Below are 15,200 nucleotides of genomic sequence, written 5' to 3'. Positions count from 1 at the left end.
TCTTTCATTCTGGGGATTATTACCAGGAAGAGTTCTCCAGACCACAGGTGCTCCACACCTGGAGAATCACTCTGCTTTCTCCTGCCTAGTTGGAAATATCCCAAGCTTCTGTGACTGGAAGGACATCTGCTGGGAGATTTTTCTTAATGACACCCCCATGACTTAGTTTTTTTAAAACCAGTGATATATTTTTAGATGAGCTAGCCAGAGATATTCTCTACATGTGTCGTCACATGCCAGCTCCACAGAGTATTCCTTCCCCCACCTTTTTTGTGTATTTTTCAGTGGTTTCCATTATTCTTTGCTAAACGTCTTGCAACTTCTGCCTCCGCGGATTCCAGTCCTGGCGTTTTTTCCCTTGATCCCGTGCATTTCACAAACAACCACCCGATATACCGACTGCCTCAAGCATTTGATTTTTTCCCCCAAAGGTGCACAAACTGCTTTATCACATGTAGATGTTTTCTAGACACACTACGCACCAGGTCCCCAGTTGGTGTAAGTTGGCGTTTAACTCCATTACCAAATAGGAGATACATGGTGCTACCTTGATTTACATCGGCTGAGGATCTGTCTCTCCCATTCATGTCACTTTTTAAGCTCTCGTTTTTCTAAAGAGTGTTATTTTGGGTGGTTTCCAATATACATCTCCTCTAACCAGGCAGTGCTAGTGTTGAAACTGCCTCTATGTGTTGCTGCTTGTCAAACATGGTGATTACATCAGAAGCTAAAAACTCCAGACATTTTTTTGGGCAGGGGGAGGAGGCAGGGATTGGAAATAGTTTGATTTCTTTTCTCCCTCTCTCATTCCTTAGGATCGTTAAACTTGACATTTCTTTAAACGAGCTGGAAGAACTACAGCCTGAAGCGCTTTTTCCTTTTGAGAATCTCTCTGAATTGGATGCATCCCTCAATGCTTTAGGCGTGTGAGTATGACATAGTGTAAGTGATTGATGGGCTCCCATGAAAATGTTCTTTTCATAAAAAGGAGGGGAGGCATTTTTTTTTTATTAGAGCCCTGAAAGCGAGGGATTGTTAGCTCTGGCAAAACGTTGGTAGGTTTCTTCTCTCCTGGCTCAGCCGGTGCACCTTCATATGTAGCCTGCATCCCTCTGAAATTTCAGTTGTGATCTGCACCACAGAACTCTGTCAAAATACCTCGCTCTCGAAATGCACCACTCTGGTATTCCAGTGCTAGTCTGCGCCACAAAGGCATGTCCGGGTATCTCACTCCAAACCGGATGAGCGCACCCATTTCTGAGCAGAGAGAGCTGCTTGTTCCTAAAACATTAGACACGAGGGCTCTGCAATGACCATGAGTGGTAACTATCAAATTCATCTTTAGAATCATAGAATATCAGGGTTGGAAGGGACCTCAGGAGGTCATCCTGTCCAACTCCCTGCTCAAAGCAGGACCAACCCCAACTAAATCATCCCAGCCAGGGCTTTGTCAAGCCTGACCTTAAAAACCTCTAAGGAAGGAGATTCCATCACCTCCCTAGGTAACCCATTCCAGTGCTTCACCACCCTCCTAGTGAAAAAGTTTGTCCTAATATCCAACCTAAACCTCCCCCACTGCAACTTGAGACCATTACTCCTTGTTCTGTCATCTGCCACCACTGAGAACAGTCTAGATCCATCCTCTTTGGAACCCACTTTCAGGTAGTTGAAAGCAGCTATCAAATCTCCCCTCATTCTTCTCTTCTGCAGACTAAATAATCCCAGTTCCCTCAGCCTCTCCTCATAAGTCATGTGCTCCAGCCCCCTAATCATTTTTGTTGCCCTCCACTGGTCTCTTTCCAATTTTTCCACATCCTTCTTGTAGTGTGGGGCCCAAAACTGGACACAGTACTCCAGATGAGGCCTCACCAATGCCGAATAGAGGGGAATGATCACGTCCCTCGATCTGCTGGCAATGCTCCTACTTATACTGCCCAAAATGCTGTAAGCCTTCTTGGAAACAAGGGCCAGTGCCGGCTTTAGGCACCAGTGCTCCAAGCATGTGCTTGGGGCAGCACTTTCCAAGGGGCAGCACTCCAGCTCCTTTTTTTTTTTCCGCTTGGGGCGCTAAAAGCAGGGAGACGGCCCTGAGCGGAGGTGAGCTGCGGCGGTTGGGGGCGCGGGGAGGGCTGCAGGAAGTAACCCGGGGGGGGGGGGGGGCGCAGAGGAACCGCTTCGCCCCCCCCAGCTCACCTCCGCTCCACTGCTGCCTGCTCCCCCGAGTGCGCTGCCGCTCCGCTTCTCCCCGCTCCCTCCCAGGCTTGCCGCGCGAATCAGCTGTTTTGCGGCAAGCCTGGGAGGGAGGGGGGAGAAGTGGAGTGGCGGCGGCGCACTCAGGGGAGCAGGCGGAGCGGAGGTGAGCTGCGGTGGTGGGGGGCATGGGGAGGGCTGCAGGAAGTAACCTGGGGGGGGGCAGAGGAACCGCTCCCCCCCTCAGCTCACCTCCGCCTCCTCCCCCAAGCGCACTGCCACTCCACTTCTCCCTCCTCCCTCCCAGGCAAGCCTGCAAGGAAGGGGTAGGAGAGGAAATGCGGTGCACCCGGGGGAGGAGGCGGGGCCGGGGATTTGGGGAAGGGGTTGGAATGGGGCGGGGAAGGGGCGGAGTTGGGGCGGGGCTGGGGGGGCACGGGAAAATTTTTTTGGCTTGGGGTGGCAAAAAACTTGGAGCCGGCCCTGACAAGGGCACACTGTTGACTCATATCCAGCTTCTCGTCCACTATAACTTCTAGGTCCTTTTCTGCAGAACTGCTGCCTAGCCGTTCGGTCCCTAGTCTGTAACAGTGCATGGGATTCTTCTTTCCTAAGTGCAGGACTCTGCACTTGTCCTTGTTGAACCTCATCAGGTTTCTTTTGGCCCAATCCTCTAATTTGTCTAGGTCCCTCTGTATCCTATTCCTACCCTCCAGCGTATCTACTACTCCTCCCAGTTTAGTGTCATCTGCAAACTTGCTGAGGGTTCAGTCCACGCCATCCTCCAGATCATTAATGATGGTTATGATCTGAGGCTGGATTTGAACTGCTCTCAGGTGAAGGACTACCGGTAATACACTAACTCACTGCAGCACCAAGGCATCAGATACAGAGGATTCTTCACTAAACTTCATGCATCCTTCCCAAATATAGCTTGTTGCCTTTTGAGTGTTCCATAGGATAGTGACTTGAAGGGAAGCCACAAAACCTTTATGTACCAGAGATGGACTTAAGTTGCAATATTCTGATTGTCTCCCAGATGCTTGGATCTGGGGTTTTGGTTGAACCTTTCATAAAGGCCATTTGCAAATCCTGCACCTGAGTTCAGATGTCCCTCAACCCTCAAGGTAGGGCTTTGGAGCAGAGCCCGGAGCTGGAGCATGGAGCAGCTCCGGAGCAGTGGAGCTGCAGGTTTTTGCCTGGAGCTGGAGCGGAGCCGGAGCACAGCTCCAAAGCCCTGCCTAAAAGTTGGAGTAACATAGGTTTCCAGAGTTTGGTTAGTTACCTCCATCATTGACCTGTATTATTCAGGAGCTCTACCTATTACTAATACCCTTCTCAACTGTTTTGTCTTTGCCTCCAGCATCAGAGGGATTGAAGTTCTTCCCAACCTCACTGTATTAAACCTCAGTTATAATGCACTCAGAGACCTGAGAAGTTTAGAAAACTGCATCCACCTGTCTGTGCTGAATATGTCTCACAATCAAGTGAGAGTCCTGGGGGACATGCCACTCCTGAGCAACCTGACGCGGCTTCACTTGGGTTCCAACAAGGTATTTTCCACACTGCACCGGCAGCAGGGCACTGGGGTGTGCTCATGGGCAGACGAGACAGGTTACGTACTCAAGGTAATCCTAGGGATCCTCTACCCGACCTAGAATTTTAGTCAAGACACTGGGTTTAACCCCTCTTCTCTTGAAAAGCATGATTTGGGATCGTCAACAACCACAAGTTGTCAGGAATAGATTTTAAGTCTCTAAAAGACAGCGGCAGGGCCGAGCAGGGCAGGCACTATGTTATGTGGGACTTGGTATGAAGTAAGATGCGTGTAGGCCACCCCGTTTATTCCCCTGCCTGTGACTGGGCTCTTCCCTCCCGCAACCTCTATTCAACCAAGCGGAGAGCTCAGGTAGGAATTCCATCTCTGGCTCAACCGCTGACCAAACGATGGAGAAGAGACCGGGACACTGGACAGTCCGTCTAGAGGTACAGTTTGTGGCACCATTGGGGGCAGGTAAGTAGGGAGGTCAGTGTCTCCTCATAAAAGTATAAGCTTCCACCAGCCACTCTGGCATCATGCTGGGTCACTCACTCGGTAGTGACTCCAAGGGAAGAATCACTGTTGTCAGTGCCTGTCATACCCGAGTTCTCCTTGGCCTGCTCCAGGCCTAGCTCCGCTTAGTTTGATAGGCTCCAGTGCTGGTTTTCAGTAGCTGATACAAGACTGCGTGGTAATAGCAACACAATTAACAGCTGATACCTGTCCCCCATCTTCCCTTCCTGAAGGTGACGAGAATTCTCAGCATGCCGTCTTCTCCAGAAACCGTCACCTTCACATACCACTTCACGCCTTGACCCCTTAGTGAGCACATGCCTCCCATGTCTTTGACTTCTTCCCCTGGCAGCTGTCACGCCACTGAGTCCTAGCTAATCCCCAGCCTGTCTCATTTCCTGCTTTCTCACTGTTTCCTCCTCCTCCTGCTCCCCCCGTAGCTGAGGTCTCTGGAAGGCATTCAGAATTTGCCCCAGCTCTGTGAACTCTATGTCCAGAAGAACCGGATTTCCAGCTTGCTGCCTCTCTCTTCCTCGCTGGCTCTCAATGTATTGGATGCTGCCAGCAATGACATCGGCTCCCTGCTGCAGGCCCTGCATGTGCTTGGAGGACTCCGCAGGCTGAGACATCTCAAACTCCAGGTGAGTTTGGGGCCTACAATAAAGTACTAACGAGGCGGGGCATTCAGATCGGGGTAGCTTTACCAGCTGCCTCTAATTCCCATATACGTTTACGTACTAATGTCCGCAGGACGGGGAGGTTGGAATAAAGGGGCCGTGGAATGAAAGCTGCACAATTCTGGTTCCGATTACAGATCTATATATAAATCTGGGAGTCGCCAGTTCACACTGGGCTACCCGAACCTGCACGCTTGCTAGAGGGCCACCCCAGGGATTGCTGTGCACTAAACCAGTCCATTCACCCACCCTCGTGCTGGTCTGCGGGTTCTAGCGCTGCAGCCTGGGGCTATTAGGCTATCGAGTGCCAAGTCAGCGCCAATGCACCAGGGGATCAACACGATCCGTGTGCCCCAGTCACACCTGCCTGGTCTACACCTAAAAATTAGATTGACGTAGCTACGTTGGGAAGGGCTATAGTAAGTTTCGCACCATGTAATTAGGTCAACCTAACCCCGACTGTAGCACAGCTGGGTCGATGGAAGAAGAGGTGCCTCTCAGAGAGGTGGATTTACTGCAGACTTGGCAGAAAAACCCCTTCCATCAGTGTACAAAGTGTCTACGCTCCCACCCTACAACAGCACAGCTGCCTCACCATACCTCTGCTGCTGTAGCTGCTGTCGGGGATGTTGCTCCAGGGAACCATTGGGTCAGTAATTACTTTTGCTTTATTTCCCTATGATGACTTTACAAGGGCAACCCGCTGGCCCGGGATAGCCGCTACGTCACTGCAATCAAACAGGCCACTTCTGTGGAGACCCTGGACGATGTGCTTCTCAGGGACCCACCTCGCTGCTCAGCCTTGTCTTTGTTCAGCTGGTCTCTTCTCAGAGAAGCAGCGGCCGGTTCAATGGACTCAGGTCAGACCAAGGAGGATCTGAAAAAATCAGCTAGGAGGATCTTCCTGGAGAGACTGCAGCATAAGACAGAGAGCACCGAGCGCGCTGTACATCACTTGCACCGCAGAATGCTGTAAGGAGCGTATGGCCTTTCTGCTTGTTTAGGTAGTGTAAGGGCCGGGGGTGCCGGAACAGGGGGGCCAAGGTCCTCCCACTTTTTGCCACGAGCCCGGCCCCCTGCCCCTCCTCTTCCCCCCAAGGCCCCACCGCCCAGCCAAGCCGGAAGCTGGATCCCAGCATGGGCAGCTGTGAGGAGCCAGGGACCCTCCACCTGCCTGGGACAGGGGAGCCCGAGAGCAGCCCCTGGCCCGTGTCCCTGCCCCCGGGGCCCTCCTCCCAGGGCATACGGCTCCCCACAGCTGCCTGGGCAGCTGTTACCATGGCCCGGCGGCAGCTCTTCGGCCCCCAAGGCCCCGCCCCCAGGCTGGAAGCCAGAGCCGTGTCGGGGTAAGAGACTCATGGGCAGCTGTGGACCTGGGCAAGGGACACCGGGGTGGGGACACGGACCGGGGGCTGCTCTCGCCCCTTCCTCCAGGCAGGTGGAGGGGCCTGGGCTCCCTGGCCCAGATCCAGCTTCTGGCTTGGCTGCGGGGGCAGGGCCTTGGGGGGAAGAGGGGGGCGGGACGGGGCCATGGAGGGGACAGGAAGAATCCGTTGCCCCGGTAAGGGCTTACATGGCAGCAGCAGCTGTTTGCTTATGCATGCAGATTTAAACTGATCATCAAGTTGGGGGTTGGAAGGGAGGAGTTTTCTTCCACTGAGGGTTCGGCACAGACCTTGGGAACTTATTGGCATAACGGTGGACGGCTGAGGAGGATTGTCCACTGGGATTAGGTGGGCATATCCCATCCTACACGACCTCTCTCTTCCCTGCATCACGGAGGGATCAGAGGTCAACTTCAGCCCCTCTGACCATGGGAATGAGATTTATACATGGCAAGGGGTGGTCTATAACGCTCAGCTCCATGGCCAGGCTGCTGAAGATGTGGGGGAATTTTGCCACTCTTACGGCTGTGCAGTGATGGGGATGTTTGTTGACATTGTTAATTGGCACGGAGCGGTAGGAGCAATTCTGCATGGCTAGAACCCTGGAGGAACGGGGGCATGTGCCTGGTATTTATTGTACAGTAAGTGCATGGGCACTTTCTGTCTTGTGTCGTCAGCGGGGACTCCCCCATGTGACTCGCCTACATGTTAAATCCTCACCGACTGCCCTGGATTGCAAACTCACAGGACAGCACCCAGGGTGTTGTCAGCTGAACATGCTGGTCAAATGCAAGCATGGCCCTTCGCCATGCAACTGCCACCTAGGCTGAACCTATTGAGAAATCCTCCCCGTGGTTCACGGTAAGGCGAGATTTCCCTCTCCCTCTGACAGGGACCTGCGGGAAGAGCTGAGAGAATATGAAGAAACCTTCAGAACAGAAGTGGATGGCTGCATAAGGTAACGTGAGCTATGTCATACTGACTGCATCTCATTAGTCTCAGGGACCAGTGCTCTTCGCACATACTGGAAGTGAACCAACATCCTCCTCTGGCATTTAAATGTTATTCCATGCTGCATATGGGAGACAGTATGGCCTAGTGGCTAGTGCCCTGGGGTGGGACTCAGGAGATATGGGTTCTGTTCTCAGGTCTGCTGCTGGGTGATCTTGGGCAAGTCATTTTGCCTCACCATGCCACAATTTCCCCATCTGACCTCCTTTGTAAAGTGCTACATAAGAGCTAAGTAATATTATTATATAGCATTGATATATCAAGATATCCACTGGACTCGATGAAATCATAAGAGATGGGAAGGATGTATAATCCTGCACTGGCAGGGGCGTGGACCGGATCACTGAATATGTCTCTCCATCCCTAACATCTACAATAGAGCAGCCATCCCATCCCACTGTAGAGGACCCACTGGATATCAAACTGATATTACATGAAGAGGTGCTTGATGAAGGCAGTTATGACCCAGATGCACCATGAGACCGATGTCATTATTACTCCATCGCTATAAAACAACTTAGCTTAGAATCTTGTCTGCCATACAGATTGTGTCCAAAATGCAAACTGCGGCATGACGGAGCAGCACTCCCTGGGTTGTGCTAGGGCATTAGTGATGCAGGATCAGTGCTAGAGTGTTCTGCTGATGCAGGAGGAAACAAAGTCTTTTAACGCAACGTCAGACCTTCTCCCTCTCTAGGTACATTGACACTCTCCCATCTGAGGATTTCCAGGGCTTGGTTAATCCTCAGGAGATCCCGAATGCCATGGAGAAGTACCTGTTCACCAAGTTCTGGGAGAGATGGCAGCATGGCAGAAGGAAGCCGGCCAATATACCCTACAAGGAGCTGACCAAACCCGAGGAAGTAAGAAGTGTAATTGTTAGAAATCGTTGCGCCTGTCAAACGCTGCGGGCTCAGCTCGAGGGACCATTAGGGAAGTTTCCTTCTGATTGCTTTACAGTTCTGTGTGTCTAAAATATAACCAGGTGCTGGCATGGGCCAAGGGCAGGAGAGAGTGAGAGAACATGTCAAGTGCAGAGAGCTGCTCCTAATTAAAACAAGGGTGAAAGGATTCTCCCAGCAGTGGGGTCTAGTTCTCATCTCAGTCCACTGCAGAGACAGTGGGTGAAATCCTGGCCCCATTGAAGTCAATGGGAGTTTTGACATTAACATAAAAGGATCCAGGATTTCACCCAGTGACTTCTAAATGCTCACCCTCGTCTGGGGTTCCCGCTTTCCCTTCCCTAATGTCCCAGTTGGCCTAAACTGAGCTCAGACACATTCCTCTCATGGCTGGGTGCTCTGGCAATTGCTGCAGTGAACTCAGGCAATTGAGGAAAATTCTCTACTTTATGGGAAAGGAGATTTTTAACCCTCTCCCTGCCAGTTACGTGAGATAAGACCATAAGAACGGCCATCCTGGGTCCACCTACCCCAGTATCCTGTCTTCCAATGACAGTGGCCAATGCCAGGTGCCCCTCAGCCACCTTCAACAGCACTGCTCTGCCCTAGGTACCCTGTGTTCCCAGGCAGCTAGGCTCTTCTCCCTCCAAGGCTGGAATGAGACTGTTTGCCGTCTGGTCCGGCAGCTCTTTTATAGGGCCCAGCCTGGCCCTGATTGGCTGCCTCCCAGCCTCTTCTTATTGGCTCTCAGCCCCAGCCCTCTCCAAGGGCTGGCTTTTAACCCTTTCAGGGCCGGAGCGGGGTGACCGCCCCGCTACAGAACCCCTTTGGCAGACATCATCCTCGCATCGAAGAGGAGGCAGGGTGTGACAAAGTGCGGGCAATTGTCAGGTGAGTTGGAGAAAGCTGATGGGGGGCAATTGAAGTTAATTATCCAATCAGGTGTGGGGGAGGGGCTAGGTGAGCTAAAGAGCCAATTATCAGTCTTGAGCTGATAGGCTAAGAAGGGCACAGGAAGGAAGTGAGAGGAGAGAGAGGCGCAGGGCTGGGTTAGCTGAACGCCACTCTCACAGAGATGGGACACCGCACTGCTTCATGGAACGGTGAAGGTGTTCATGGAGGGAAGGTAAATGAACGACGTGGTGTGGAGTTAGCAGTTCCCGTGGTACTAAAAGGCAGGAGGGCAGCACGCTCTGCGACACAGAAGGAGCTTATGACAAGTTACAATGCCAGGGTAAAGGGAGTTTTTTCCTTTCTTGTGTGAGCGCTGAAGGTCTAAGGGGCAGTAATTAAGTTAAACAGCTCTAGTGGAAGAAGCAAACCCTTGATTCACTAGAGGAACAAAGCCAGGTGAGACATGATGTCTGTAAAGAGCCAATGTCCTTCCTATTGTTCCACAACAACTACCTTAGTTAACTCAAGTTTCAAAACTCACATACTGTTCACGATCGCGCTTTGTTGGCTCTTGTGCATTTCACTCAGCTGGCTGGCTGAAAACAGAACCTGCCACTTCTCTTTCTTCATTTCATGGCCATGAAAAAGGGCTAATGGCCTCATTTCGGTGTCAGGCCCTGCCCCGGATTCCCTAGTTCCAGAGAGCGAAAACCACCACAGTTGCTGCCTTTGAATTACTCTCCCTTGCTGAGGGCTGAGTTATTAACATAAAATAAGGGTTTAAATCAAAACTAGACTCTCTCAGCCTTCTCTACCAGCCCAGTTGGTGGAGCCCTGTGCCCCTCACAAGCTCATAATGCTCTCTTAATGGTTTTGCTTCTGCCCCTCATTGCAGATATCTTCAGCCAGGCTTTTCCCTCTATCCAGGAGAACAAGCTTCTTCCCCACCCCTCTTTGGTCCCACTCCTCTCTACCCTTGTATCAGGCCCTGGCACATGCCTTCCTTCTCAGCTGCCCAACTCTTTAGGCCTCTCCAGAGAGCCTTTCCCCATAGATCTTCCTTACCCCCTGATCTCCCCCTCCCTTAGGGCGGCCAGGCTTTTTCTATAGGAAGTCCCAAGCTGAACTATCATCACATGATGCCTGGTCACCTGATCTAACCACCAGCTCAAATGCATCACCTGGGAGGTGGATAACTAGGCAGTGGTGTGGATGAGCTCCATTCCCCTTAATGGGAAAGCGCGCCCTGCGACACGTCGTCAAGCGGGTGCAAGGTGCTCTGAGGAATTGCTCTGGCAGAGGAGGCCTCCTCAGCAGATGCAGAGCTAGAATAACCCAGCTCTGGGCCTTTCCACTGTCAGTACCCCATGCACTGGGGCATTGCTGTGACGTGGCTATTCTGCAGGGGTGGAATGGCCCATAGTGGCTAGTGGTCTGGGGCACAAATTAGGACAACCCTCAGTGCTGCCATAACCTGTGCCAGTGGTCCATTCTCCACTGCCTTGGCACAAGGGTGCATGATTACATTGGGTGCGGGACAGTGGAGAACGAGGCCCCTAATTTAGTTCGCTAAAGCAACTGGCAGCCTCTTAAGTGCCCCTACTGTGGGTAAGGGGTAAGCACCCACTTGGGCAAAGTATTCAGGCCAAGATTTTCAAAAGTTACTAGGGGGGCTTTCTGAGTGCCCCGTTTGGGGTGCCCTAGAGGGGCTTGACTTTCAGGGGGCGTTGAGCACCCACCTTCCAAAAATCAGCCCCCTCCCAGGTTTCTCAGCTTGTTGTTATATGCAGATTTGGGCTTCTTCTGTTCCCGAGTTGCTTGGTTTGTTTCTTTGAAGCGGCAGGTTGCAGTTGTTTGGGCTGCTCTCCAAGATGGTGGCTTGTTTTTGTGCTTCCCAGTGAGAAGCCAATGACCAATGGAAAAGAAGCCCTGCCCCTGCCGGCCAGGCACTTCACGGCACCCACCCTCGCCTCGCATCTGGCAATGGCTGATCAATGGCTGCTTTTCTTGTCACATGGCCACAGGAGGCCAATCACGTGCCTTCTCTGCACACGTTTTTCAAAAAGCTTATAAAACTGGGCATCCAAACTCACTAGTCACTTAAAAATATTATGGCCCGTCATCTTCCAAAACCCTGCGCCTTTCCCTACACTTCCAGAAACTCATCTATCATTTATGTTGGGTATAACGCACAGGCCATACGGATCCCGATGCATTTGTGAAAATAATACTGTACCACAACAGTTCACTGTAACTTTTTTGCTCCTACACAGCTTGGAATTTTCCCTTGCAGAATGGTGACTGGGTCCTGAGTTCATTTGTGGGGGTGGGTGAGATGGAAGGTGGGTCATAAAAAGTCTAGACAGCTGTGGCCTCCCTAAGAGACTCAATCTTTGTTAAACAAGCCAGAGCCCCAGCCTGCATGAAGAGGCAGGGTATGAGCTAATAACAGAGCCATCTCTGGGCAGCACCATCTTTAACTCTTTCAGCTTGCAGCACCGTTTCTACAACTGTATTTTCAATAAACGAACAGTTATTTTTGCCTTTTGTGGGCAGGGAACTCATTGTGTAGGATGTGAATTTCTGCTGGCGAAATATGCTGGTTTAGCAGCCCTGGAGACAGGGCTGGCTCCAGGCACCAGCTTGGCAAGCAGGTGCTTGGGGCGGCCACTCCGGAGAGAGGCGGCACGTCCAGCTATTCGGTGGCAATTTGGCGGACGGTCCCTCACTCCCGCTCGGAGCGAAGGACCTCCCGCTGATTTGCCGCCGCAGAGCGGTAGCCGTGTTAGTCTGTATCAGCAAAAACAACGAGGAGTTCTTGTGGCACCTTGGAGACTAACAAATTTATTTGGGTACAAGCTTTTGTGGGCTAGGACCCACTTCATCAGATGCATGGAGTGGAAAATACAGTAGCAGGTATATATACACAGTGCATGAAAAGATGGGAGTTGCCTTACCAAGTGGGGGGTCAGTCTAACGAGACAATTCAATTAACAGTAGAATACCGGAGGAAAAATCACTTTTGTAGTGGTAATGAGGGTGGCCCATTTCAAACAGTTGATAGGAAGGTGTGAGTAACAGTAGGGGGAAATTAGTATGGGGAAATTAGTTTGTGTAATGACCCATCCACTCCCCATCTTTATTCAGGCCTAATTTGATGGTGTCCAGTTTGCAAATTAATTCCAGTTCTACAGTTTCATGTTGGAGTCTGTTTTTTTGTTGAAGAATTGCCACCTTAAAGTCTGTTATTGAGCGACCAGGCAGATTGAAGTGTTCTCCTACTGGTTTTTGAATGTTATAATTCCTGTTGTCAGATTTGTATCCATTTATTCTTTTGCCTAGAGACTGTCCAGTTTGGCCAATGTACATGGCAGAGGGGCATTGCTGGCACATGATGGCATATATCACATTGGTAGATGTGCAGGTGAATGAGCCCCTGATGGTATGGCTGATGTGGTTAGGTCCTATGATGGTGTCCCTTGAATAGATATGTGGACAGAGTTGGCACCAGGGTTTGTTGCAGGGTTTGGTTCTTGGGTTAGTGTTTTTATTGTGTGGTGTGTAGTTGCTGATGAGTATTTGCTACAGGTTGGGGGGCTGTCTGTAAGCGAGGACTGGCCTGTCTCCCAAGGTCTGTGAGTGAGGGATCGTCCTTCAGGATGGGTTGTAGAACCTTGATGATGCGCTGGAGAGGTTTTAGTTGGGGACTGTAGGTGACAGCTAGTGGCGTTCTGTTACTTTCTTTGTTGGGCCTGTCTTGTAGTAGTTGACTTCTGGGTACCCTTCTGGCTCTGTCAATCTGTTTCTTCACTTCACCAGGTGGGTATTGTAATTTTAAGAACGCTTGATAGAGATCCTGTAGGTGTTTGTCTCTCTCTGAGGGATCGGAGCAAATGCGGTTGTATCTTAGAGCTTGGCTGTAGACAATGGATCATGTGATGTGGTCTGGATGAAAGCTGGAGGCATGTAGGTAAGTGTAACGGTCAGTAGGTTTCTGGTATAGGGTGGTGTTTATGTGACCATCGCTTATTTGCACTGTAGTGTCCAGGAAGTGGATCTCTTGTGTGGACTGGTCCAGGCTGAGGTTGATGGTGGGGTGGAAATTGTTGAAATTCTGGTGGAATTCCTCAAGAGCCTCCTTCCCATGGGTCCAGATGATGAAGATGTCATCAATGTAGCGCAAGTAGAGTAGGGGCGTTAGGGCATCTTCACACGACGTGCCGCTGTAGGGCTGTAGTGTAGACTTGTCCTCAGTTGTGTCCTTTCCCGCGACACAGGTTCTTCTCCTGGGGCCTAATGTTCTTAGTGCAATCACCAAAGAGAACAGAGTCCAGTGGTCGGAAATACCCATGCATTAGTTAGCTGCCTCCAAACATTGGAGAAGACAACAGACATGTCACTGCATGAAGGGGCATATAGAATTATCAGCGACTCATGCCAGTAGTTCTCCCAGCTCTAGTGATGACCTCTTTCTTGATACTTTACTGGCAACATCTGCCTTCTCTGCACTCAATAACTCCCTGTCAATAACTGCCTCTCTTGCAGAAGGAAGCTCAGCGGGCTTGTTTCTCTGATATCTTAGTCTTCGTGGAATTTGCAGGATTTTCAATATGTCATCCAGAAGGGTTTGGTATTTTTATCTTCTCCTTTTAAGCTATGTCCCAATGTTTGGAGGGACTTCAGAAGAAGAATAATTCTGAAATACGTTACAGTTGCGCGGGCTGACAAATTTATAGATCCTTGCCTGTCGTTTTGCTTCTTCCTGTTGTCAAGGACAGTAGGAAGGGAAGTAGATGTGTGATAGAAATGTTTGAGATGCCAAAGACAAGGCGCTCTGAAGACAGTCCCTTGGATGATAGATTGCAGAACCAGGAGAGTCTGGTTCTAATTTTGATTCAGAGCAAAGCAAAAAAAAAAAATATTACAGCGAGAGAAAGCATAAGATTGGTTTATGTCTTGTTATCTCTGCGTCATGTGGATTTATGCTGTGAACTGTTGGAGATGATGTTGTGCTTGATAAATCTCACTTCTTTTAGTCAAGTATTTTAGAAAAGGCAAGAGTGAGGAGACTATGATGATGATTTTGAGATGGGCCTGACTCAAATACCTGGATCAAAATGCCCCAAACTTTGGACAAGCTCAGACCCGGATCCAAATTTTGTAACTCAGGCCCATTTGTAGTTTGTTAATTTGTCCGTTCTTTCCTGTGTTTGTGCGTTCTTTTCTTCTTTCCGATTCATTTTGGTTTATTACATATTTTCAAGAAGGATAACAGCCGTGAGCTGTGTAAAATGTTCATTGTGAAATATGAAATCATGTGACATTTGCTGGCATTTAGAACAAATTCAAAACTGACCCCAGGTTCTCTGAAAGTTTTTTGCTTCGATTCCTGAGTCCAGTTTCACCTGGGATTGTTTTGGTCTTCATAAGAGCTCTCTGTAGGAAGCCAGCCACCCCATTCTATATTCTTGGAATGGTAGAGGAATTGCTGGACTGGAGCAGACCTGAGGTTCCTCCTGTCCAGTGTCCTGTTTGGCACAGTGGCCAGTACCATTGCTTCTGAGAAAGGTACAAGAACCCTTCAGTACACAACTGTGGGATAATATGCCCCCCAACCCCCGCACTAGGTCTCATCCTTATCTCTAATAGTTAGAAATGGGCTTAAACCCTGAAGTATGAGATTTAACCTCACTTCTTCAAAATGTCTGTAATCACGAATTATGATAACTGTGGATGTTCTTGATAGCCACAGCCACGTCCCTTTTTGAAGCTTGCTAAGTTCTTGGCCTCAAGGCCTTCCAGTAACAAGGAGTTCCACAGGCTAATTACACATTTGGTGAAAAAGTATGTCCTTCGGTTAGTTTCGAATTTGCCACCTTTTAATTTCACTGAATGTCCTCTTGTTCAGGTGTACAATACAAGGGAACAGAAGTTCTCAATCTACCTTCTGTCCCAATCCTTATTTTATGGACTTTTATCATGTCCCCTTTTATTCATCTCCTTTCTAAGGTTAAAACCCCAGTCTTTTCAATCTCTCTTGAAAGGAAATTTTTTTTTCATGCTCTATTCGACATTGGTGAGGCCTCAT

At 50.1% G+C, this 15,200-nt stretch overlaps 1 protein-coding gene across 1 annotated transcript in view; it reads left to right on the top strand.

The window, feature by feature from the left end:
* LOC128830060 (protein phosphatase 1 regulatory subunit pprA-like) overlaps positions 1-15,200 on the top strand; it is a 47,360-nt gene that overhangs the window by 12,934 nt on the left and 19,226 nt on the right. The window contains exons 4-9 of the mRNA XM_054015714.1: positions 816-926; positions 3,554-3,743; positions 4,684-4,884; positions 5,615-5,892; positions 7,198-7,263; positions 8,014-8,179. Of these exons, the coding sequence (XP_053871689.1) occupies positions 816-926; positions 3,554-3,743; positions 4,684-4,884; positions 5,615-5,892; positions 7,198-7,263; positions 8,014-8,179 (1,012 nt within the window). The remainder of the gene's footprint in view (positions 1-815; positions 927-3,553; positions 3,744-4,683; positions 4,885-5,614; positions 5,893-7,197; positions 7,264-8,013; positions 8,180-15,200) is intronic.

This window comes from Malaclemys terrapin, chromosome 1, assembly GCF_027887155.1.
Source record: "Malaclemys terrapin pileata isolate rMalTer1 chromosome 1, rMalTer1.hap1, whole genome shotgun sequence".
NCBI lineage: Eukaryota > Metazoa > Chordata > Testudines > Emydidae > Malaclemys > Malaclemys terrapin.
Note: the sequence above shows the minus strand (reverse complement) of the source record. Positions and strands in the feature narration are given on the sequence as shown.